The sequence below is a fragment of the Triturus cristatus genome, chromosome 9 (genome assembly GCF_964204655.1).
Source record: "Triturus cristatus chromosome 9, aTriCri1.1, whole genome shotgun sequence".
Taxonomy (NCBI): Eukaryota; Metazoa; Chordata; class Amphibia; order Caudata; family Salamandridae; genus Triturus; species Triturus cristatus.
The window spans coordinates 650,859,188-650,883,699 of NC_140592.1; the positions used below are offsets into that span (position 1 = coordinate 650,859,188).

The 24,512-nt window shown below is 42.8% G+C and overlaps 1 protein-coding gene across 2 annotated transcripts in view; it reads left to right on the forward strand.

Annotated features, from left to right (window-relative positions):
- Positions 1 to 24,512, forward strand: part of LOC146798442 (uncharacterized) — a 549,773-nt gene that overhangs the window by 188,071 nt on the left and 337,190 nt on the right. The window contains exon 6 of one of the 2 annotated variants that reach the window (XM_085625710.1): positions 1,242 to 1,269. The exons of the other annotated variant lie outside the window; for it this stretch is intronic. Coding sequence (XP_085481836.1) covers positions 1,242 to 1,269 — 28 coding nt within the window. The remainder of the gene's footprint in view (positions 1 to 1,241; positions 1,270 to 24,512) is intronic. 2 annotated transcript variants of the gene reach the window in all.

Here is a 24,512-nt window from a genome sequence, read left to right on the forward strand (position 1 = left end):
TCTCGCTGTTATTGCAATACTGTTGTTTATCTGACATTGCCTAGTGTTCAGCGTATTTCCTATTTCATGTGAACGCTGCCGATGTGCTGGGCCCATAGTATAGAAATAGCCCTAATAAATACATTTATAATTCCCCATTATCACAAAATTATAGAACTACGCAGCTGCAGTTGACATAATTTCTAGATGATGGGTGTAATTAAATTACTAGTTAGGATTAACAAAAGAGGAAGACTACTGCTAGGGCAGAGAGAAGGCATCAGATTGGCTCAGTTCAAACCCTGTCACTTAAACTCCTCATGAGTGGCACTGGCCACCCAAATGTAGAAAAAATGGTCTATAATTAAAGTACATATCTGGCAATGTCCAGAACACACTTGCGGAAAGATACACCTTTATCGCTCCATCCACCTACATTACTGGGGTGACAATATCCAAACTGTATAAGTTTAGGACTTACAAAATTGCACATGAGTGTCAATGTTCTACAACATACAGCAGAATGATTGAAACTACTTCAATGGGAGCCAAACCTAGGTGATTGGGAAATCTTGATGCTCCAGATTACAAATCTAAAATAGTAGAAATTTTACATTTGGCTTTGTTTATTCATCAATTACAGGTTATAAGTACAAGAGTGGTACTAACTTGTAGAACATCTGAATCCTGCCAAAAGAAATAAAGCTATTTATCCTATTGCCACTCTGACTGATGGAAGCTATTCCCCGAAAACCCCCTTGAAAGAACAGGAGTAGATATACGAAGTGGCTGCACTTACCAAGTATTAGAATGTGGTCACTGGTACCTGAAAATTGTGAAATCATTTGAAAAAATGTGCCTGTCCTGAATTTGTAAAATTGAATGTGAAACATATTGCAAGATCTCGTTTAATCAACATACTCTAGATGACGATTGTATGTCTTGAAAGTAACAACACCTTGCATAGCAAGTATATTTTATTGGTTCTGTGTCTTCAGTCTTATTCTAGGCTCAGCACTGATAAAGCGTAGTAAATAAACAGTGAAATAAAAGAAAAACTAAAAGGAACATCCCATTAAGAAATAAAGGGAATTTATCTCCACCATACTCAGAAATGTTAACCATCAAAGTATTTTTATATACTGCTTCGCATCACACTGCTTCTATTTTTAAGCGCTGTAAGTTACTAGCAATACTGAATTTGAGGAAAAAATCTTAAAATAAACTCTTAATTAACGGAAGTAAAACTCTGTCTTTTTTAGGCCGAGCAAAGAATGGAAAGTCCACTAGGTATGTAAAATACATTTATATATATATATTTTTCTCAACAATATTCTTCATAATCACTGGCATGATATTTATTCCTCGAAATTAGTGTCTCTTGACACCCTGATATCGCCCACCAGTATGTGTGATTCTATTACTTTTTTAGCATCTGGTAAAATATGAAGGAGCGTTTTTTCAGGTCTCCATGTCTTTGCTTTCAACCCGCTCGGGAGGTGGAAGCCCTGTAGCCTCCAACCCGAAAGAACCAGGGAACACTTTTGGTGGCCCATGCATACATGTCAACATTTTGAAGAAGAAAGTGAGTGATTTAAAAAACACAATCTGGAGAATGTATTTCCCCCATTAACTTCCATTGTAGGAGAGGCAATTTCATGCACCTGAATCGGATCTATTGGCATGTATGCCCTTGGTATTTATTTTTTCAAAAACCAACTTCCCCCAAAGCTGAAGCTTGTTTCCAATAAACAGAAAAGAAATGTCACTGCCTCGCAGAGAGTCTCTTCCTGAACATCGAGAGCTTGTCTTCGGTTTCCTGCCCAGAACCGGTAGACCTCGCATGGTGGACCAGGGCAGCAAAAACATAAGCTTGGGGAGACCTGCTCTGAATAGGGAGGGCCTCCAACATTGACAAGCTGGCTAAAGGGTTCCACCAGCGATGCCCGATGAGGCTCCCAATCAGCACCTCGCCGTTGCCCATCCTCGAAATTAGAAAGGGGAACCGCAAATTTGGTGAAACAGGAGATTAAACTTCCGGGGAGCTCTACTTCACCCAGTTTTCATGCTGCTCTTGCTTCTATTGTCCTCACTGGGCATCTTCCACCACAGCATGGCACCCACATTGTGCCTAATCCACTAAACGCTCGTGTACCTCAGTGTCATGCAGCAGTGAAAAAAATTGCAGATTCACATCTATAAAAAATCAAATCCTGATTTGAAAATTTTCCTAAACACATATCCAGTTTAAGTTTGTGAAAAGTACACTTACTTAGTGAACTTTTCTGAGTAAGTAAGTCAGCATTAAAAGGGGACCCTTCTGTGAATTTGAGGTAGCCATGAAAACTCGTGTGAGCATAAATACACTCAGAACTTTTACGGAAGGCGAAGTATGCTTTCCAGCTGAGGAAGAGATGAGAACACTTGCATGTTTCATGAGGATATAAGGGATAGAGCTTATCCTCAGGAAAAAATAATTTCCCAAGATAGAAAACAAGAATAAACATATTACATATGCTGATGCACATTTCTGCTTTTGCCATGTGGCTTAAACAACTAGAGCACATTCTGCCTGGATAAGTATTATTCACCAGGTGTACTCCTGGAAATGTATGATTTTTATAGAATTTGAGTACACCATGGGATTTTTGCATACCTCATAAATGTTGTAAATGTACTTCAAATAAAGGAGGAAATCTTGGAGGAGTAGATTTAAAACATATATATTTTTGCGCTGGAACTATTGATATTTTTTAAACAGAACCACATCAAGACTGACAAGCGTATATCGTCTTTGTAGCAATATTTGTCGGAAGTGCACAGGTTGATAGAATGATAAGGTATTGTTTGTCTACACTCTTTTTCACATTTGTATCCAGGTCGTTTATAAAAACAATATTAAAATATGGATCTGGAAGCAGGGCTGTGACACTTACTTAGAATCTGCAATGTTGTCTGTAGTTTCCAGGGGTTTTGCTTCCATTGGTGCCTCAGGTGCAGTGGCACTGGAGCCCAGAGGCCTTAGGGGCCCATTGAATCCTGATTAATGATGTTATTTCATAATGCAAACAGCAGCCAGGTTTCCAATTTCTTTCCTTGCACTAGGGGCCATGAGACACCTGGTAGTTACCTTCTTCACCTAAAATGCACTTGGGTAAGGACACATGTAGGGAAGGACAGCAAGATATGCACTACTGTAGGATCTCTAGTCGACTTTAAAAGTATGGTCTGCCATTGAGAATGATCCAGCCAGGTGAAGGCAATTTTAAAAATTACTGATTTGGCTCATGCATAATGCTTTCCTTTCAGTTGACATGTTTCAATGTTAAGCAAGCAAGGTGAAAGAAGTGCTCTGAGTGGCCACCACCCGTATCATGTCCCACTCATTCTTATCTTGTTGACACAAGTATATATAGTCATTATCATAGCCATTTTCTATTTCATGCATGAATTAATGGTGCCACTCTGTGCCCAATGTGTATGGCTCATGGGACATCATTAGAAATGGGGAGCCAGCCTCTGAAGGCACATTCCTAATAAAGGGAGGGATTCCCTACTGGCCCCAAGGAAGGGGAGCCAAATGAGGTAGCCCCTCATGGTCAAAGCACTTGACAGCAAGAATGGCCTCACCCCTAAGAAGTATAGGCTGAAGTTCCCGGACAGCGAGCAATTGCCCCACCAGTCCTGGGTACATTATATGGGCAACCTCTACAAGGCACTGGATGGTCGGGTAAAGGACAGTGATGTGAGTAATTACCATGGCCTGTACAATTTGGTTGCCAAATGGCACATGTACGGTAGTTGTTTTCCAGAGCAGTGCCAACATCTAATAGCTAGAAATCTCACTAGTCCTATGGAGCATGCCAAGGAGGCGACCCACTGAGTAAGAACCAGAGTCCAAAAGAAAGTAGCTGGGAGTGGCCACAAAAACAGTGGTACAGCCCCACCCCCCCAACTGAGTGAAAGGGTGTTCCAGGGTGACACAGACAAGTCCCAGAGTAAGGTGGGGGTAAAGGGTGCCCTGCCTCTTCTGAGAAACAAGGGGAGGTTTGGTGGGTGGTGGCCTAGGACACTTCATTTCCAACCCAATTGCTTTGAGGGTTTTCTGTTAGGACACAAGCAAGGGTACTCTGTCCCAAGAAACCACCCAGTGGTGGACACTCCACAGAGTTGGCTACTGTGGCTTTAGGAGGAAGTAGTACACCAGATAAGAGTGTAGAACATGCCCTAGTCTCGTTTAGTTGGGAGATAGACTCAGAGAGTACTCTTGTGATCCCTAAGGGTGGGAGTCACCACATTCATCAGATGACAGTAAATGGAATCCCTGTCACTACTCTGAGAGATGCTGGTGCCAGTCAGAGCATGGTAGTGAAAATGCTGGTTTCTCAAGATCAGTACCAGCCAGAACAGGTGTGTAGGGTGAGCTATGCACTTGGGAAAGGCTATGTTAGCCCTGGAATGGGGTGGGGAAGTGGCTCTGAGGAGGGTCAATTAAGTCCTCAGATGTCCATTGACTGCATTCTGGGAAATGAATTACCACCAGTGTTAGAAAAGATGGGAGGGGTGGCTTCCCAGGGTGCTGTGACAGCTGAGTTTTCTGGTGGTATTACACCTATGAGAACAGAGACCCAGATGGAGGGGCAGTGAGTAGAGACAGTCCAGGGTGGGAGGACCATTGGATCTGGCAGCTCTGAGGCCATTTCTGACCAGGAGGTGCTCCCTGTGTTGTCACAGAGACAGATGGAAAGAGACCTGCGTCAGGCACACTCCTACTTGAGACATACAATGTGGGTGACCCCTGAGAGGGTTGATGTTTCCCTCCTGAAAGTCCTGGCTGGCTAGGCAGTTCGGTTTCAGGGTACAGACTCTGGACCAAGAAGCCAGTCTAAGGACACCAACCCTGGATTGGTGGGAAGGAGAGTGTGAGAATGGTGCCTTACACCTGGGGCTGGTGCCCCCTCCTCTGAAAAGCCACAGAGGTCAGAGAACCTGAAGGAGCAAGTAGGGAACTCCTTGCTATCCTCAAGACATAAAGTGAGGCCTGCCCAAGGCCCCTGCTTGGAGCCTCCACCATGCCACTGGACTCAAGCTATCCTGGCTGATGAGGGATGAAACCCCAAAACCGGTGCTAGGATGCTTGTTTCCAGTCCAGGGAGGACCTGGCCTGGCAGTTCGGGCTGGACTGTTCTCATTGGGCGCAGGGTCAAGACTGATTTGCATACGGCTGGGTTAAACTGGAACGGCATGGTGAGCAAAAAAAACGATGGATTTAGGCCCAGATCTCTGTACTGGGGTGAATGTATGGAATTGTTCTGCATTCTGTCCATCAATTATTATTTTTGCATGCAGCCTCCACCTGGCAGTGGATGGCCCGGGGTCTGGCTCTAGACAGCGACAGATGTCAGTGGCTTTTGTTGTTTGTTCACTTGGTTGGGGATAGAACCCATGGTGGTACTTCCCATAAACTGAGATGCATCTGTGAGCAAGTTAAGAGTAAGGAGCCCCACAGAGGAGGCCCAGAGGTGAAGAGAAGGGTTCCCCATGGGCTAGCTTAGTGACATGAGAGGATAATGTCAGGGGGAAACAGTTAGGCTTAGATGGGCATAGAACTGACAAGTGCTACTGCAAAAGAAGACCATTGTGCATCGTCTCTCACCTCGCAAGGAAGTCCAACAAGATATTGATTAATCTACCCTAGCTTTTGGCTGGAAGGGGGAGCACTTTGGGCCTGACCTGTGTTGTAGGGCCACCCCCAGATTTTTGCCTTCTGTTGCTGAACCCATTTTTGTTGGCATTAGCACTTTGTGCACTTTTTCCCACCTGAAACATGACATAAATTGCAGTACCTGAATGGCGCATTTAATTTACTTGTAACTCCCTAGTAATTGGCACTACATATTCCTTGGTCCTGTAAATAAATGCTACTAGTGGGCTGCAACACTCATTGTGCTTCCCACTAAAGTACCATTTAAAGCATGTCTCAAGCATGCCACTGCAGCATGTAGTGCAGTTTTGATTTGACAAAATAATCCTGAAACATTGGGGAGAGGAGTTGGCCTAACGGCTAGGGCGGTCGACCTCGAATCTGGGGAGCTGGGTTCGAGTCTCGGCAATGACGCTGACCATCCTGTGATTCTGGGCAAATCACTTAATCTATTCAAAATACAAAAAGAACAAACCCCTATTAGAAAGATAACCTCTCAAAACCACAGAGTAGAAACAGTAAATTATTATATCCTTTTGTTTTTTATTTATAAAAATATATAGTTGTTGATCAGTTTCTTTTTTTTGAATAAATCATTTCATTTTTTGTTCATAAATATTCACACATAGCCAGCTATTCATCAGGCTAGAGTAGACGAAGCAATACAGTTACAATACAGACAATAACAATCAGTGCAATATATATAAGAGGTAATCACATACAGATATGTAGATGATACAATACAAAAACCTAATAAACACACAATGGCGCATTTGTGTGTTTATTAGGGTTTTGTATTGTATCGTCTACATATCTGTATGTGATTACCTCTTATATATATTGCACTGATTGTTATTGTCTAAATGTTTCTGTCCTTGTAACTGTATTGCTTCGTCTACTCTAGCCTGATGAATAGCTGGCTATGTGTGAATATATATGAACAAAAAATGAAATGATTTATTAAAAAAAAAGAAACTGATCTACAACTATATATTTTTATAAATAAAAAACAAAAGGATATAATAATTTACTGTTTCTACTCTGTGGTTTTGAGAGGTTATCTTTCTAATCAGGGTTTGTTCTTTTTGTATTTTGAATTGTTTATTCCCTGCTACTTTACCCAGTTATTCTTTAGTACAGGGACCCTCTGATGTTCTTATTGTTCAAATCACTTAATCTCCCCGTGCCTAACAAAAATGAATGTGTCCTCATGTAACGCAACTGGTGCTATGTAAACCGCTCTGATACCCGATTCGGGTCAAGTTTGCGCTATATAAAACTCCAAGGGGGAAAAAAACCTTTTGCCAGGTCTAATCCTTCCTTTTTAATACTTATCAGTCACCCCTAAGCTTGGTCTAAAGGCCTATTGACTAACACTGTGCTACTTTGTTACATTTAATAAGTGCTAACTTTGGATTGGGGGCAGGTAAACATATGCTGTTTGGATTCAAATGTATTGTAATTGAAAATACCCTTAATGGTAAAGTTGGATTTTAAGTCACAATTCTGTAAATGCCCCTTTTAAAATGTTGTACTTTTCTTGTCCTTACCATTTGGACCTTCTGCCGGTGTCATGGGTCACATAACAGTGAATGTCTCTGCCATTGGGGGTTTGTGTATTCCTCCCAGACAGTGACACACATGGGATTAGGTGTGGACAGGATGGGCCACATACTAGGATGGCTGTTGGCTGAGCTGTGCTCTGCCCCACTTGCACTCGAAAGGGCTTCCCTCCAGCACCCACAAAGGAACCTGACACCAGTCTATTGTCACCTCAGACAACGTGGAGCCTTTACAGGGGAAAGGAAGAACTTTCCAAAATCAGATGTCTCCCCACAAAAAAAGGCTGGCACCAGGTATAAATATTGGACCCTCAAACCAACTCTTCAGTACACTTCTGGACCTGTGAACATTACAGAGGAATGACTGCCCTGAAACCGTAGGACCATCCTGCTGCTACCAGAGGACTTTCCTGCTGCTTAATGACTGACTTGTCATTTGAGAAATAGGACTTGACCTGCTTACCTTCATCCCAGGCAGTTTTCTGACCTACTGTTTGGGCTACAGTGACAGAACCAGCTCCCAAGGCCTCCCTGCAACTGTCCAGCTGACCCGCTGCAACTGAACCTGTCTGGACCGGCCTGAGCCCTGTTGGTGGCTAATACCTGGAGTGAGTCCTGATCCCCAAGAGGAGCCCACCGAGTCCTGAAAACCTGGGCTGGCATTGGAGTGTACACCTCTCTACTTGTGTGTTCCACCAGACCTAACCAAATGCAACACAACTTGATACAGGACCACGCATCATAGCTTGTGATTGGTGGCCTCATTGGAGCTGACACAGTGCAACGCAACTCAACATAAGACCCTGCATCGCAAGCTCCTGATTGGTGACCTCAATGGAGCTAACACAGTGTGACCCAATTTGTCGCACGACCTGGCATCGCTGCTCCTCATTGGAACCAACGCCTCATGACATGTCATCTCACTTCAAGGAAATAAGGTAAAATTCTGAGCAGGACTAACCTGGTTCCTCGCACCCAGCCTGAACTTGTGACATTATTCTGGTCCCATTGCAGCCAGATAACCACAGTTAATTTTACCCAAAAATGGAATATCTCGGATTCTACTGATTGGATTTTTGTTTTTCTGGTGTCAGTTTATTTATTAAAATGTAGTCTATTTTGGGGATTTTCTTGTGTTGTGTTATCAATTTATGACTTTCTGTGTGCTGCATAAATACTTTACAAATTGCCTCTAAGTTAAGCCTGACTGTTTTTGTGCCAAGCTACCAGACAGGCAAACCCAATGCTTGTCAGGGTGTACCACAAAAAGTAGCTAAATGTACCTGTGTTTATTATTTGAGCCGGGATTCCACCCCATCTTAACCAATAACCCAATTTCTTACAGTAGTAATGGGATCATTATCACATCAGGAGCAATGCCACTTCATGCCAATTTGGAGTAGTGCTCAAAATGTATGTCCATTTACTCACATATTTAATACTCTCCAGGGACCAGAACAGGAGTATGGCCTGGCAGTCCTTGACATAAAAAATGCTTTTGATACATTGGAATGGAGCTTTATGCTGACATATTAGGAACAAAAAATGATACTTGGATCCAGTTTCCAAGGAGAGTTGTGATATACAAAGGGAAACTAGGCTAGGCTAGTCACTCTCGCCGGTGGTTTTTACATTGCCTATTGAGCCTCTGGATTAAGTAGAGGTGTGTGACAGAAAATAGGGAATGGCAGTAAGAGCAAGTACTAACATAATTTCTATGCATGCAGGTGACTCACTGATATATTTGAGGAAACCAACAGACTCATAGCCTGTGCTGTTAATAGAGTTTGAGCACTTTTGGGTGGTCTCCGACGACTAGATGTAATGGAAAAATCATAGCACAAGTAGTAAGAAATGTACAGAGAAGACCTCCTATGCTCCTGAAATGGACAGATGGAATCTATTGTTTTGTTGTGATATGTCAGTTGTACAAAGTAGAGCACCTAAAAGCAAGACATTGTGGGATCTACACCTGTGGACAAATTCATCCTCTTTGAAGAGGCCAAGAGGTTTTTGACATGAGCCTGGGCAATTCCTATAATAGGAAAGGTTAGTGCAAATGGAAAAAGAGATCTGGACAGACTGCCTAGATACTTCATGGCCAACAAACACACAGGCTATGATTCAGATTTGTTTAGCTGTGGGAAGAGGAAAATGGGGGAAAGAAAAGTGCATTAGAACAGTATGGGAGGAAGACAGTGCTGAATCCCTTATAGAGAAAGAGTGGGAAGTAGCAAATCTCCAAGTGAAGATTGTATCTAGCAATGCATGGTAAGTCCAGTTTAACTGTTTATCAGGGTTTACCTTACTCATTTGAAACATGGAAGGACATACATGGGGAGGGTGGCTACGTGCCCAAAATGTGGGACACCAGAAGAAGGCCTCCTTCATATTATGTGGTCTAGTATAAAAAAAAATGTTTTTTAGAAACTGTGATGAACAAGTTGTCTCGTATAACTGGTAACATACCCAAACTCACAGTGAACCAATACCTACTGGTGCTGGCGCCTAACTGTTAAAATAGCAAAATGAAGCATACATTTGCAGCTTTGGGCGCAATGCTAGGAAAGTGCCACATTGATATTCACTGGATGTGATCTCCTGGACCACAAATGATGGTATGCGAATGAGACACCATATAGTGTGTGATAGGAGAGGTCGGACAAATGAAGAGGACTAGAGAAGACAATAAATTGATGGATGATTTAGAGACATGGGCAGAAATAATACAGTATCTAACTAATCGACCTGACACCAGGCCACTCGGAGGCAATGCAAAACAAACTTAGACTTGGCAAAGGAATATGGAAACTGACAAGGGCAGGAATGTGGTAGACTCCCACAGGGAATCTAAGGTAAAGGTATATAGCAGTGTTGTCTCTGACCGGATTATACTATCTTAATGTTGAAAGGCCAAAAGTGGACGTGGCTGTATAGTACTGACAGATATCTATTTGGAAAATGTAAACTTGATAGCGGTACTGGTTGTGTATCACATTAATTTATAATTAAAGTGTTTATTAAGAAGATAAAAAAGATAGATGTACACCTGGCAAAGAGGAAAAGGACTGAAAGTGCTTGCATATGAATTATATGTACCACCTATTAAAAACACATACTTGATCCCAGTGAGTGCATCCATCCTTCATTGCTCCCAAAAGGAAATCAGCAAAGTAGATTACAATACCTCATGTAAAATAACTACACGTATTGATTGACAAAATGCTTGGGATGTTACATCACTGTCAGACCTCCGATGAGATCCTGCAATCTTATTCATTAACATTGCTGCTATACTATTATTTTAATTATTGTTTGTAAGACACTTAGGTAGTTGAGCCAGCCACTTTGCAGTGTGTAATGAGATTGAAAGGGAAAGCGAAAATGGAGAGTGTCTTGAGTATGCGTAGAAAGTGGCTTGACAAATATTAACAAGATTAGAGTTTTTTATTGCTTCAAAGCAGAAACTATGATCACCAGGGCTATTTGAAAACCTAAGCTGATTTATTAATACCACAGTTAAGAGGGTAGTTCCCTTTCACTTTGAAGACTGGGCTAGGAACATGAGGAATATGTAAGGAGCAACATCTGGTGATGCCAGAGCTGCTATGGAAATCTAACCCTCATGATAGCAAGTAGTATAAGTAATGTAAGATTACTGCCTTCACATGTACACAGTACTTTGAGTAATATATCATACTGTAAAATGTCTGGGGGAACTCCTGGTCTAGTCCTTGAAAATCCTGGTGCAAATTTAAAAGCCTGGGTGCAGTAGTGTATTTTCTTAGGGCCTTATTCACACAGGTTTACTCACTTGTATATTTACTACTACTTCTAAGAGTAACTTCACACTTTTTTGCTATGTACCATTTTTTACTGTAAAGTTATTCTTAGGTGTAGACTTGCAGGTCTCAACACCCTGGTGGGTCTGCCCACACCACACCAGGATTTGAGGGTAAAGTTACTACTTTACACTTTTACATGTCATCTGAGACATCCACTACTGTGGCAGAGATTTCATTATGGGAATGTATAGGGAACATTTGTAAAAGTTTATTGAGAAAGTTAAAAACGTAAAAATATTGAAATGGAATATATTAATGTAAAATAATTTTAAATAATTATTTTAAACCAGAACTAATATAATGTTATAGTAGTTTAACTTAAGTGCGTATTAATTAAAATATTTTTAATTTATATTTTTTACCTAAAATTCCACTTTCAGTAAAATTGTTCTCTAAAATGTATTAACATTTACTAAAACTAATTTATAGAATTAATGGAAATGTAAATTTTTTGACAAGTTTAAACGATTCATTTAATTTTAAATGTAAAATAAGAAATGTAAAATAAGCTTATTATATTTTATAGTATTTGAATAATTTATCATTGATTTACTCAAAGTGCCAGTTAAGCCACCTATGACTCGCCAACCAGTAGGCTGCTGATTCAAGAATATAGCATCCTAACGAATACATCAATTTAAACTCCTCTGGGATGGGCACACGTCCCGCTGTGAATGAGAGAACTGAGAAAGAGTGTTCGCTGCTATCAGAAAATCAGGTCAGAGGAGACAAGTCCATGAGAAAAAATGCGTGGGTGCAAGCCAATCAGAAAGTCTGCCTTCCACAATTCAATAAATCAGTCAGAGCATCTTGAGAGCACATTAACGACTGCTGGACTGCGGATGCCTCGTAAAATTCCGACACAGGTGCAAACTGGTAGTAGGAATGTCAGAGGGACGAGTCCCTCGGTGAAATTAGTAACAACAGCAAACAGTCGCTTTTCTAAGACGTCTGACTGACTACACTAATCAGAGGATGGCTGAAGTGCGGTCTTTATTTTAGACATCTTGCACATATAATAAACTTGCAACAAATACATATATACATTTTTCTATTTCAATATGTATGTATGAGATGTCATTTATTAGACTTTACGCCCCCCCAAGCCTACCCCCACCCCGTTCCCCCTTCGAAACCAAAAGAAAAATGTTTTGAGTCAAATCTTATTTTGCAATAATCCATAAAATTATATATATATATTAAGCTTATCTTCTATATCCCTATTTCCAAATATATGTTCCCAAAAAATTATTTAAATTGAAGCTTAACCTCATTAGTCCAATTGGTTACTGGAGACCAGATTTCTAGTCCTTTTTTCTTAACCTTGGCCCCCCTCCTTGAGTATACCGCCATTTCCCATCGATAGGTAGCTAGTAATTTTCCCAGCCTGCAGTGTACTGCAGGTGGCTCCTTATCTAGCCATACAGTAGCCAGGCATAGCCTAAATACTGCCATAGTTGTGAAAAGCAAAGTTCGATTTGGTTCTCTCATTTCTTGATTACTTATGCCTAACATAATTACTTGTGGTGTAAGATTTACCTCAAACCCCAGCATAAGTTTAATATAATTTCCAACCTCGTTAATCAGAACTGATAATCGAGGATAAGTTGCAAACATGTGTACACTATCTGCAGTAAAATATCCACAGTGAGAGCAGCATATGCTGGTAGAGCCACCCCATTTGGAGATCCGCACTGGAGTAATATACAGATTAAGCCAGGTCTTAAAGCATTGTACTTGCAGACTAGCCGAGAAAAATGCAGTCTGGCTCAGCAATAAAGAATCCTCACACTCCCCTACCTCTGCTTGTACCAGCTCCTGCCAGCGGTTAGTGAGTTTAATAAGATCGTCCTCCGATATATCATTAAGAATTTTACACAGTTTTGCTATAGATAAGGGGGACCCTAATATCAAATCAAGCAATGAAATTCTAAGTCCATGAATTGCTTTTTTGGATAAGTAATCCCTTATTTGTAAAAAAAAATTCAAATGCATATTACCAATTCCAAATTTCTTCTTGATTACATCAAAAGGGTGTATTGAATTATCCCCCATCAGATCACCAATATACCTCACTCCTTTGTCCTGCCAAATTTTCATATATCCATCTCGGAGGATCTCCGGCAATAAATAATTATCTACCATGGGAGTATATCTGTGTATCCTACCTATTTTTAATGTCTTCCTGACTGCCATCCAAACCTTAAATGCTCCCAGCATAGTTTTAAATTTCACTCTTTTAAAATACGCATAATCAATATGGCGCATAAGGTAACCAAGGGCCTCTGCCCCTATTAATAACCTATATCTAGAATCGTATGGCGCTTCTTCTGTTTCCGCCATCACTTTTCCTAATAATTCAGACATCTGCTGTAAGGCAGCTGCCTAGTAGTAAATCTGCAGGTTAGGGACAGACCACCCCCCTCCCGATTTCTAGAAAGGGTCATATATTTTAGTACTCTTACGGGGACATTTCCCAGCCCACAGAAATCTTGAGATTATTTGGTTGAAAGCCAAATACCATGTCTTATTTATCTCAACTGGGATGGCTCTAAAAAAATACAAAATCTTAGGCAGAAAGAGCATCTTGATAGCATTACGCCTTCCTAAAAGTGTTAGATGTAAACAATTCATTCTATTAAAATCTGCTTTGGTTTTTTGTAATAGAGGCTCTAAGTTAACTTGCACAATTTCATCCAAATTAGTAGAAATCTCAACTCCAAGATACCTTGCGTTCTCCACTACTCGTACATCATTCAAGATTGTTCTAGAGTTTTTAACAATCATCGTTTTATTTTTATTAAGATAATATCCTGAGATTTTACCAAAATCTTTAGATTCCTTTTCTACCTCAAAAATCGCCTCCAGTGGGTTAGCCGTTATGGCGAGATCATCAGCATATGCTAGGATCTTGGTGTTTCCTTCAATAGATTGAATGGTCTGCATTCTATTATTCTCCGTTATTTTCCTAATTAAAGGATCAATAAATAAAGCAAATAATAACGGGGAACAGGGGCACCCTTGACGTGTTCCACGAGTAATTTTAATTATATCAGATGTAAGACCCATTAAAGCTATTCTTGCCGTAGGATTCTGATACATACATCTGATTGCTCCAATAAACTCCTTACCCAGACCCCTCTTTTCCATAATTGCCCATAGAAAGGGCCAGGAGACCCTATCAAATACTTTTTCAGCGTTGAGTATTATTGCAGCCATAGGGTCTTCTGTTACCTTTGTACAATCAAACAACGAAATTATACGACGGATATGATCCGTCGTGCCCCTTCCCGGGACAAATCCGTGTTGACCAGGAGAAACTAGCTTTTTAATAACTCCAGATAATCTATTTGCCAAGTTCTTAGAGTATATTTTTGTATCGCTATTAACCAGCGTGATTAGCCGGTATGAAATTAACCAGCGTGATTGGCCGGTATGAGCGGGCGTACAATTTAAAATAAATAACAATATTGAAAGTTAAAGCGTGACAGCGTTGCATGCAGTGAGCTCTTTGTGTTCAAACAGCGGACTGCAGTGAAGTGTAAATGGAAGGGGTCCTGGGTGGCTTTGCCTGTGCTGCTGAGGGGGAGACCTCTTAACGGGCTGGAGACAGGGAAGTTTATAGTCTCTGGAAACAAGGAGCGCATTTGATGGAAGGGACGCTTCCATAACATTTTACTTCAGTGCGCCACTAAGGGCGCAAATTGGCAAACAGTGACTAGGGTTTGTATGGTGGCCTGCGATGGGATCGACAGCCTTCAGTGTTTTTACCAGAGGTGCACGATGTGTGGTGTGGGTATGTTTGTAGCTGACAAACGCCACAAAACACCATTTGTAAAGTAATCTGATGCAATTCCGCGGCCTAGAATGCCTAATATTCGTTATTTCCAGGACGTGACATTTTCGTGCATGCGCGGCATCCCCTAATGCCAAGTGGTTTAATATTCAGGTTAAACATCGTTCGATGCATCCTTTTGTTTTTTTAAAGCCACAACCCTTCCTTCAATCAGTGACCCAGGGCCGGTGCTCTTTTTGCCGCTCAGTGGCCTGTGCCTGCTGTGAGGATACCCGCCCCCAGATCTTAAGAGATTGGCACTGAGATGTGAGGGGATAATTTAGCAACCTACGCTTGGGGCTCAGCGGCAGGGGGCCGTGGGAGTACGGGGTTGTTCTACATGGAAGGAAAACTAGCCAGCGTATAGGATAGTCTCCAGTTACAGATGCAGGGGGAAATCTTCAAAATAAATAAACAAACACAGCGTGAGAAACAGATGGCACACTGCAGGCAATCAAAAGAAGTGCAAGCAGAGCGGACTAAAACTGTAGTTAGGCGCCGCTGATTCGGGACTACACGGAAGTTACCAAATGATCAACAGCCAACAGAAAGGAAGATAACAGCAATGCCACAAGTAAACCAATAGGAAGCAGAAAAACAAATTACATGGAGTTTAAGCCAACATACACATTACTTTATGTCTTGCTGAGACCTAAAAAAGGAGAGGGGGTGCATGGGCCCCCACTCCTGGGGCTTGTTAATTCTCTGGGGACCGCCACCTCCCGGGAGCTTTTCTGTATAAATTAATGTGGGGGAGGCTCGTACGGCCTTTCCCGGGTACCACCACCCCTCTGGGGCCACATTCTAAAAACTAATGGGGGGGCTTTTGGACCCCCCCATACCTCAGGGACCAACACCTCCCCGGGGCTAATACATTTTTATGGGTCAGCCTCTCGGACCTCCAATGGCCCAGGGACCATCACCTCCCTGGGGCCATGATCAATTTGTAGTAGGGGGCGTCAAGGACCCCCAAGCCCTGGGGAACACCATTTACCCAGGACAATCTTCTTTTTGAAAAAATGGGAGGGGGCCGTTCTCGGAATCTGGGACTGCCACCTTCCCAGGGCAGGCCCTACAAATAAGGAAGGAGGGGGGGGGCATGTGGCCTCCCTTCCTGTAGCCATACATGGACCTGGAAACGGCCATTTCATGGGTACAGGAAGTGAGTGTTACGTAAACCATTTGAAAAGCTATCTACTCAAGCGTGCCCTTGGTGAAATTGATGAGTGTGGTACACCCCACAATGCATCCTCGACTTTGCTTAAGTCACGTATCAATGATGATGGTTTGTATGTTAAATTAAAGTCATCTGCAGCTAAAAGATGATGGGTGCCCGAATTTTCAAAAGGGCATTGAGGAGTTGGAGTGTAGTAAATTCTGTTTGAGTGTTTGTGCCTCTGTTGTAGATATTTATTATAAAAAAGGGCTTATCTCGATCAGGTGTAAACCTCAGACCCCGGATGTCTGGTGAGCCTGTGGTTCTCTCTCTTACAGAGCACTGTAAGGAAGTTTCTATCCATACCATAAGGCCTCAGAAGCTGTCTCAGCCCATGATGGAACAGCCAGCACAAAAGCTCCTGAAACCAACCCTGTAAACATCACTTGTGACCCATGTCTCTTTAAACATACATAGGCCGTATTGTTAAAAAAATTCTCATTCAGTTTTGATTGTAGTCCAGCGACCTTCCAGCAGATGAGGGAAGCATTATCTCTGGAATGTGGAGGGTTATGATAAGAATCTCACCGGTGCCCATCCCTCGACAATTATGGTGTGGTGGCTTTTAATACTGGCATCCGTCTGCTCGCTTCCTCAATACCCTCTAATATATTAGATCCATGATTGGACTCTGGACACCTGGAGCTACGTGGTGTAGGAATAGTGGATGAAAGTCCATCATTCTCCTGGAGTTCAGACATTATAGAGAAGCGGTTGATGGTGGAAATGGGTGTGGAAGAAAACCTTGTGTTTCTGCATTTAGACACCTGTTAAAAAAAAAAAACCTCAAGGGAAAACGATTCCCTGAACCTGACTAATCCAAAAAGTGCTGCAAGGATGCTTTAGGAATATCCGGGTCCCTAAAGTTCACAATTACACAGCCACCAGAAAGGTTTTTGTACAATGAACCAATCCACCCCACCCTTCGTACCAGTAGGATGTCATCAAACAAACCAGTATTATGCCTTGAATTCCTATGTAGACAGTGAGCAACCTTGTTCCTTACCTGTTCTTGGGAATCCAGAGTATGGGGAGTGAGGGTTGGAATATTTAAAATCCAACACCTTCCCTAGTGCCTGCATAGACTGGAGTTGGAATAGTAAATTATACTATTCCAACATCCAGCACCCCCTACTGCAATTCGTTGTTCCGAATTGCGTAGGAAAGGAATGCGAACTAAAAACGCGGTCGTACTAACGACCGCGTAGTAATGGCATGCGTACTAAACGCATGAGAAGTAACGTCGTATATTCGTTCTGATCACCTATGGCCCAACACCCCAGCTTCTCCTCTCAAACCACCCTCCTCCACCCGGAGTGAGTATCTCCCCCAGAATGGGTGGGCTGGTTGTTGAGATGGCGACAAGAATGGTCATTAATTTGGGTCACCCCCCAGCATGTCTCAATCTGACCTCCCCTCCAACACCGGGAGGGTCTATCATTAAACCCAGAGTGACGTGGAGCTGTGAATTATACACTAGGGTAAGTTAAGAGACACCCCCAGAGATTCCCAGGCAACTTTCGATCCGGTCTAATCAAGAATTGATGGAACATAGCCTAGTATCTAAAATAGAGGAGAACTTCACAAAAGCAATATGGTTGATTGTCATCGGTCTCGCTTCTTCAGGGGATGTAAAAGGAGACTGCGTACACCCCCTCCCTTCGCTCAAGTTAAACAGATGTCATTGATGCTTGGCTGCAGAAGCCAGCGGAAAATTGGGGGATTGAGCAGCCTGGGCAGTGCAAGCAGATACTGTCGAGTCAACAGCAAGATGCCCGTCCAAAGCATCTGGAGTTGAAATTGAAGAGAATCTTTCTGGCTCACCTGCAAGTAACAAGCCCTTTCTGTCAGTTTGATATCCTTTGATATTACCCCCACTGCCCGTGCAAAAAAATAATCAATCGTCATGGTAGCTGGGGTAGAGGAAGTCAAGGAGAGGAGGTAGCTTTAGAAGCCTTGGGCTTGATAGGCCCGATTGTGCACCTGCCCATTGCTAGAAGCAAACACTGGGACACACAATTCCCAAGGGCCATACCCCAGCTGTTATAACAGCAGGCCATCACAAGAACACCACTCCCTAGGTTAGAAAAAGATTGCTGAATTATAACTTGTTCAGCAGGTGGAGCATAAAGATCAAGTACACTGTGCTGGACCATTCTCTCAAGACAGTTGATGTTGTGGAGTTATTTTAAGGATAAGGTATGCGGTAAATCCCAATGATCCCTGTGACTGCACACATCAAGATGCTATAGCTGTAACTGGTGGCCAATCAGTCAGCATATGCTGCAGTGTATCAGAGTATATTGGAGAAAACTGGAGTATGCTGGAATAGAAGCTGGAGTAGACTAGACTGAGCACGAGTAAAGCACAGGTGGGGGGGATGGAGCGAAGAGCCAGATAGCTGAATATGTAAAACAGTAAATGGAAGCAAATAAAACAAGTAGCAGATGACTTACCTCTTCCCTGTAACCTTACAGCCGCCGCCACCACCCCTAGGATTTGCACTCTAGAATCTGGCAAACATCGGTAGCTGAATGGTAGTTGCAGGTTCATAGATCCTTACAAATGGCAGCATTTTCCGCCATATGCACATATGGGCATAGGCTTGTCCATACAGTAGTTCAGCGAGCTCAAAGTGCGCAGGGGCCTTTTGTTTAATGAGTTGTGCTGCTTTCTGGTTTGAGGTCTTTTCGGCTATTCAAATCCTCAAGAACAGCTGCAATCAAACTTATTGAAGCTTAGCTCTGTGCTCTAATCTTGTCTGAATCCACGTAATGATGCCAAGTATACAGAGCCTCAAAGGCCCCTTATTGCTTCCACCACTGTCAACCCCAAGAAAATGCTAAAGAGCTAAGATGGTGGCACCTATAGGGGCATGTGTCTTGCTGCATGCCCACAAACACCCCAGGCTCCTTATGGACGTTGGGCACAGTGACAGTCTCCCCCAAGCATCCCAGTCACCTCTAAGCCATTTCAGCTGTGATTGCAGCCACACAGGATAGCCGTACCACAACAGTACCTCAACAGGGCCGGAAAAAAAACTCCTAAAATCTTTAGAGGAACAGGAGTAACAAGCGGAGATAGAAATACTCCTGTTCAGCACCCATTTAGAAAACCATGGCACTGACACAAAGAAACCAGGGGACAGCAAAAGCTGGGTGGAACCAAGCAGCAAGGCAACGTAGAGCAGGGAACATTCAAGTGACTAGAGTGTCTATGTGTTGGAGTGTTGAAGTGCTAGAGAAAGGGACAGTGAGGTGGTAGGGCTCTGTAGGCAAACACGGCAACAGCAACTAGGGAGGAGACTGTAGTCTTAAAAAAAGCTACATTACTGATAGCAGATTATCTTAGTTACCATGGCCTTTGACAATTAGGGGCCCATTAGGATGGCGGGCGGACTTCAGTCCGCCCGCCACCCTAGCGGTGCTGGGACCGGCCACCAATGGTGCGGCGGTCCCGCACTCGCAATTAGGATGCCACCACCATGGTGGCGGTGGCATCTCATATATATTACATTGTGGCGGGCAGTGCTGTAAGCAGCACCCGCCACAATGCAATATATGCATGTTGTGCATTGGCATGCACAACGTGACAGGCACTGCGCGGTGCCAGCCACCTTGTGCATGCCAATGTTGGGGGTTACCATGGGTACCCCCCAAATGCAGCCCCTCACCCCCCCCACACCCCTGGGGGCCCGCAACGGGCCCCCAAAGAGAACTCTGCATGCCTTTTCATGGCGGAGTCTCGCCATGGTAAGGTATTGAAAGTACATCATCATAATATGGATGGCGGTGTCTGCAAGCCACCACCACCATATTATGGGCCTTTTCTGCCCAGTAGGTAATTGTGACGGAAAAGCGGCGGACGGTCTTTCCGTCCGCCTCGGTACCCCCCGCCATGCTAATGTGGCGGGGGTAAAAGGCCGTCCGGCGGGGTGTTTTGGCGGGCGATTCGCCACCACCGGTTGGGCGGTGATGATCCGCTCGCCATGCTAATAGGCCCCTAAGTATCTTGGATAACTACGAATTATGCAGATTTTTGGAAGGGAAAGGATATTGGTGCAGATGAACTCAAATGTTCAAAGGACTTAAACCTGTTAATGGCAGGTCACAATTACTTTATATTCTCCTCCTTGAGAGAGGGATGATAAGGGAGGCCTCCTCCGAATTCTCACCACTGTCCTCCACATTCACTGAGTGGAAGGTGAAGAGGCACGAAGCAGGAAACCAAGAAAGTTGTGCAGGATGGCACAGGCAACACAGAGGAAAAGTCGAGAGAAGAAATCAACAAGTTCCAGAAAAAATCTCTAGAAATACACAATCAAAAAATGGAAAGAAAACCAAACACAGTCCTAAAACAATAATTCTAACTAGAACTCGGAACAAAAGACTAGAAAAATACTTACACAAGAATTCAAACTTGAATGGATAGCAGAAATAAGGGAATGAAGTGCAGCGGCTGAACAACATGACAAAGACAGATCCTTGAATTCTGGGACAGAAGGAGGAGGATCTCGTCTAATGACCCAGGAAACAGAGCACTACTTTCTTGTATTTGCAAGACACATAGAATAACAATATATTTCCTGTTACTGAGAATCATGTTGTTTTGTCTTCTGATCACTAGGTGTCCCAGATCTTATAACTACACAAGTTGCAAACTTCTTTCTCTTTTCCATTGTTCAGTGTAGTATGGCCTTATGAAGTAGGAGTGTTGCCTGGAGAAAATTATACATATTTTCTCTAAAGTCTTGTATTTCTTAACGGTGTTTGTAGGAGGCAGACCGGAATCCTTGATCCCGCTTCTTAATGGCACTGAGTGGGGTCTGAGAAGATTCACAAATCCAGTCCTCATTCAGCAGTGTCATCAAAGACTTTTGGTTGCGTTTGATGATTCATGAGAACATTGTTTCCATTCTAGCAGTGCAAGTTTGGTACTCAGCTATTGAAGGAACAGAGTAACAGTTCTGAAAACCTTCCCTTAATAAATAAACACCAGACTATTTTAAATTTGGGCCAGTCGTTAACTCATCATGTTCCAAAAGAGGGGCAAGAACATAAAATAAATATGTTTTTTCAGTTCCTGTCACTAGCTTATGAAAAGGCCTGAGAAATGTCGTTGTGTAGCTCAGGTTATCCGAAGATACCACAGCTGTTGCAGAATTAGCGCAAGCTTAGTGTAGATAAATATTAACTCTAAGAAATAGACATAGTTCAAATATAGTCTCTGAAAGTATTTCTTTCTAACCAAATGAATCCACAGCCTTTCTACTTCCACTTGTTGCAAAGTTCAGCCATGTCAACTGATTGCGAAGATCTGTGTTTCGTGTAAGAGGTGGAACTCACCCAACAGTCCAAAAATAAGTATTAATATGAGATTGCACCAAAGATCCACATATAAGGGTAGGTTTTGTAAGACTGCTGAGTGTAAAATACCTCTAAGTCTTAGATCAGACCCAGAAACGTCATTGGAAGCTGATTGAGGTGAACACAGTAATGACCTGTAGAAATTGTTTTCAGCGGATGATAAGCCTGTCATATTCAAATGGACCCATAATTCTGCTAAAGATTAGAGCTCATTAAATGTATTTAGCATCTTCAACTTCACTGGGCAAAAAAAGCCCATCCCTAAAATTTACAATGAACCCGTCTTGTTGAAGATGATCATTCTACTATGAGTACCCTGCTATTTGTATTTTTGTTTGCCCCCCCCACCCCCATTTAGAAAACGTGGATGTCCAAATAGGTGAACTGTTGGGCCCAATCAAGTACAGTGTATTCAATTACAAATTTAGACAATTTCTAAGCCTTCCTGAAATGATCATTGTTTGCACTAAGACTCACATTAACTTAGTAAGCTGATTAGAACATATGCAGTCTTTGTAGGTACCAGTATTTTGTAGCAGACACTAGCTGTTGGTCAGATGTAGGAGACCAGAGTGTCTGTCCACAGACACTAGAATGCCATGTGAATATCTTTTATACCTGTATGAAATAACAGACCTACAAGAAAGCATCCATGGTCAACACCATGCAGATTTAGACTTCATCTGTACAAAAACCACTACCCATATATTTTTTGTACTTATTAGTTTGTGAGGCACTTATAATCTCCATTAGACCTAAATCTAAGTCCACTCCCCTAGGGAAGCAAAGAATAGGAAGAGCTGCAAAGGAAATATGTGGGATCAAAAATAAAAGGCACAGAAGACTGTTTTTTAAGAGTAACTAACTTTATTATTAATAAATAGAACCAAAAGCCATTGCCATTGTTAAACTTTATTTCGGCTCCAAGGGCCATAAAAGCAACATGAATTATCACAGTTCACAGTTAAAAAAAAAAAAAAAAAAATTTTTTAAATAACCAAATCAGTTCGGAGTTGTTAGATGTTACAAAAACATTCATGCAAAACTGAAGAAAAAATAGTTAAGCTAAGAAGTTGATTACAAAAATTTCCTACGTATTGTCCACATAGCATTAAGAAACCGGGAAACTGCAAAAACTATTGGGGGTTGGGTGTCATACTTCAGAACTCTCATAGCATTATCGCACTCTCTAAATCCCAGGTTGTTACATATGGGCTTAACCCAACGTTTTCTTTGCAGGTGGTATGTGGGGCAAAAGAAGAATACATGTTTTTCATCCTCCAGTCTATGGCCACAAGCCGGGCAGGCAGTAGTATTATTTGCATCCCACCTGGAGGTGAACGATCTGAGGGGAAGACTGCCCATTCTCAGTTGACAGTAGAGCTTCCTAGCAGCCGGGGGACTGACCAAATCTAGAAATGCCTCTCTCCTGTAGTTATCTTTGATTTGTAGGAACTCGGCCGTCAGCCTACCAATGTCAGGACACTCATGGAGACGCATAAGATGGTTATTTCTGAACTGTTCGACCAATTTTGCTTTTGATAAGGCCGAACAGGAGGACTCCGGAGAGGTCCATAGTTCAGGTAGGCCAATCTTGGTCCAAGTATCCCTAACAAATCTCAGCCAGGGAATATTCTTACTCCTCAACTGGGACCAAACCCCCTTGAATTCCTCCCGATAAGAACCCAACTCTGCGTTAGACCAAAGTCTCTTCCAGTATATCAATGGGCGCAACGTTACCACCTGTTCCATGGGTATCAGCCCACAGTCCAACCTGATAGGGATCAACGGAGAGCTAGAGGGCAGACCCAACAGACTCCTCACAAAAGAGTTTTCAGTCCCGATCAGGCTATTAATTCTAGAGTGACCCCATAATTCTGCTCCATAGGTAGAAGCCGCTCTCGCTTGGGTCCTGTAGATTTCTATTGCTGGTGCCACTGGTTTGGAGACCGAGCCTCTAAATACTTGGGAAATCCCCCCAGTGGTTTGGGCAAGTTTTAGCACAGAGTTAGCAATTTGTCCTCCCCAACCAAAATTTTCTTGAATTATTATCCCCAGATATCCGAACGTTGACACCCGCTCAAGGTGGACACCATTCAGGACTGGGTTTGGCCTTGTGTGCTTGGGGGGGTTGAGGATCATAAATTTAGTTTTAGCTAAATTGATCTCCAGGCCTCTTTCAGCACAGAAATCCACAAAGCCATCCAGGATGCGCTGGATGCCAGTTGACGTTCGTGACAGCAACAAAGTGTCGTCAGCGAACATCAACGCTGGCACCATGCCCGTAGCAAGTCTTGGCACGTCTGAGTCCCTGATACCTTCCAGATGTTTAATGAGCCCGTCAATGTATAAGCAGAAAAGCGTGGGTGCCAACACGCATCCTTGACGGACTCCACGGTTGACAAGGAAGCGGGAGGACAACTCTCCATGCTTGCCACATCTGACCTGGGCGAAGTTTTTCGTGTGGAGTCTACTCACAATATCCAAGAGATATGAGGGGACATTGAGAGCCCGGAGAACCTTCCACAGGTTTTCTCGCGGTACCAGGTCAAATGCCGACCTCAGGTCAACAAAAATGAGATAGAGGCTGCCACCCTCTAGATACACGGTCTTCCAATGTATAACCTGAAGTCGGAAAATCTGGTCGACAGTGGAGGTTCCCTTCCTAAAACCCGCTTGCAAGAAACTTAAAATGTTATTATCTGTCTCCCAGGTCTGTAGTCTGTCCAATATTATACGTCCCAACAGCTTCTGTGTGATATCAATTAGGCTGATGGGCCTATAATTTGTGGGTTGTTGAGGACAGCCTTTCTTGAATATCGGTACGATCTCCGCACCTAGCCAAGACTCGGGGAGTTCCGCACCCTCCAGAATAGAATTAAATAGGGAGCAAAGATACGGTGCCCAGATCTTTGGTTCCGAACGATACAGATCACCAGGGATTTTGTCCAGACCCGGCGCTTTGTTGGGTATCAACAGGTGTATGGCAATTTCCACCTCCTTTA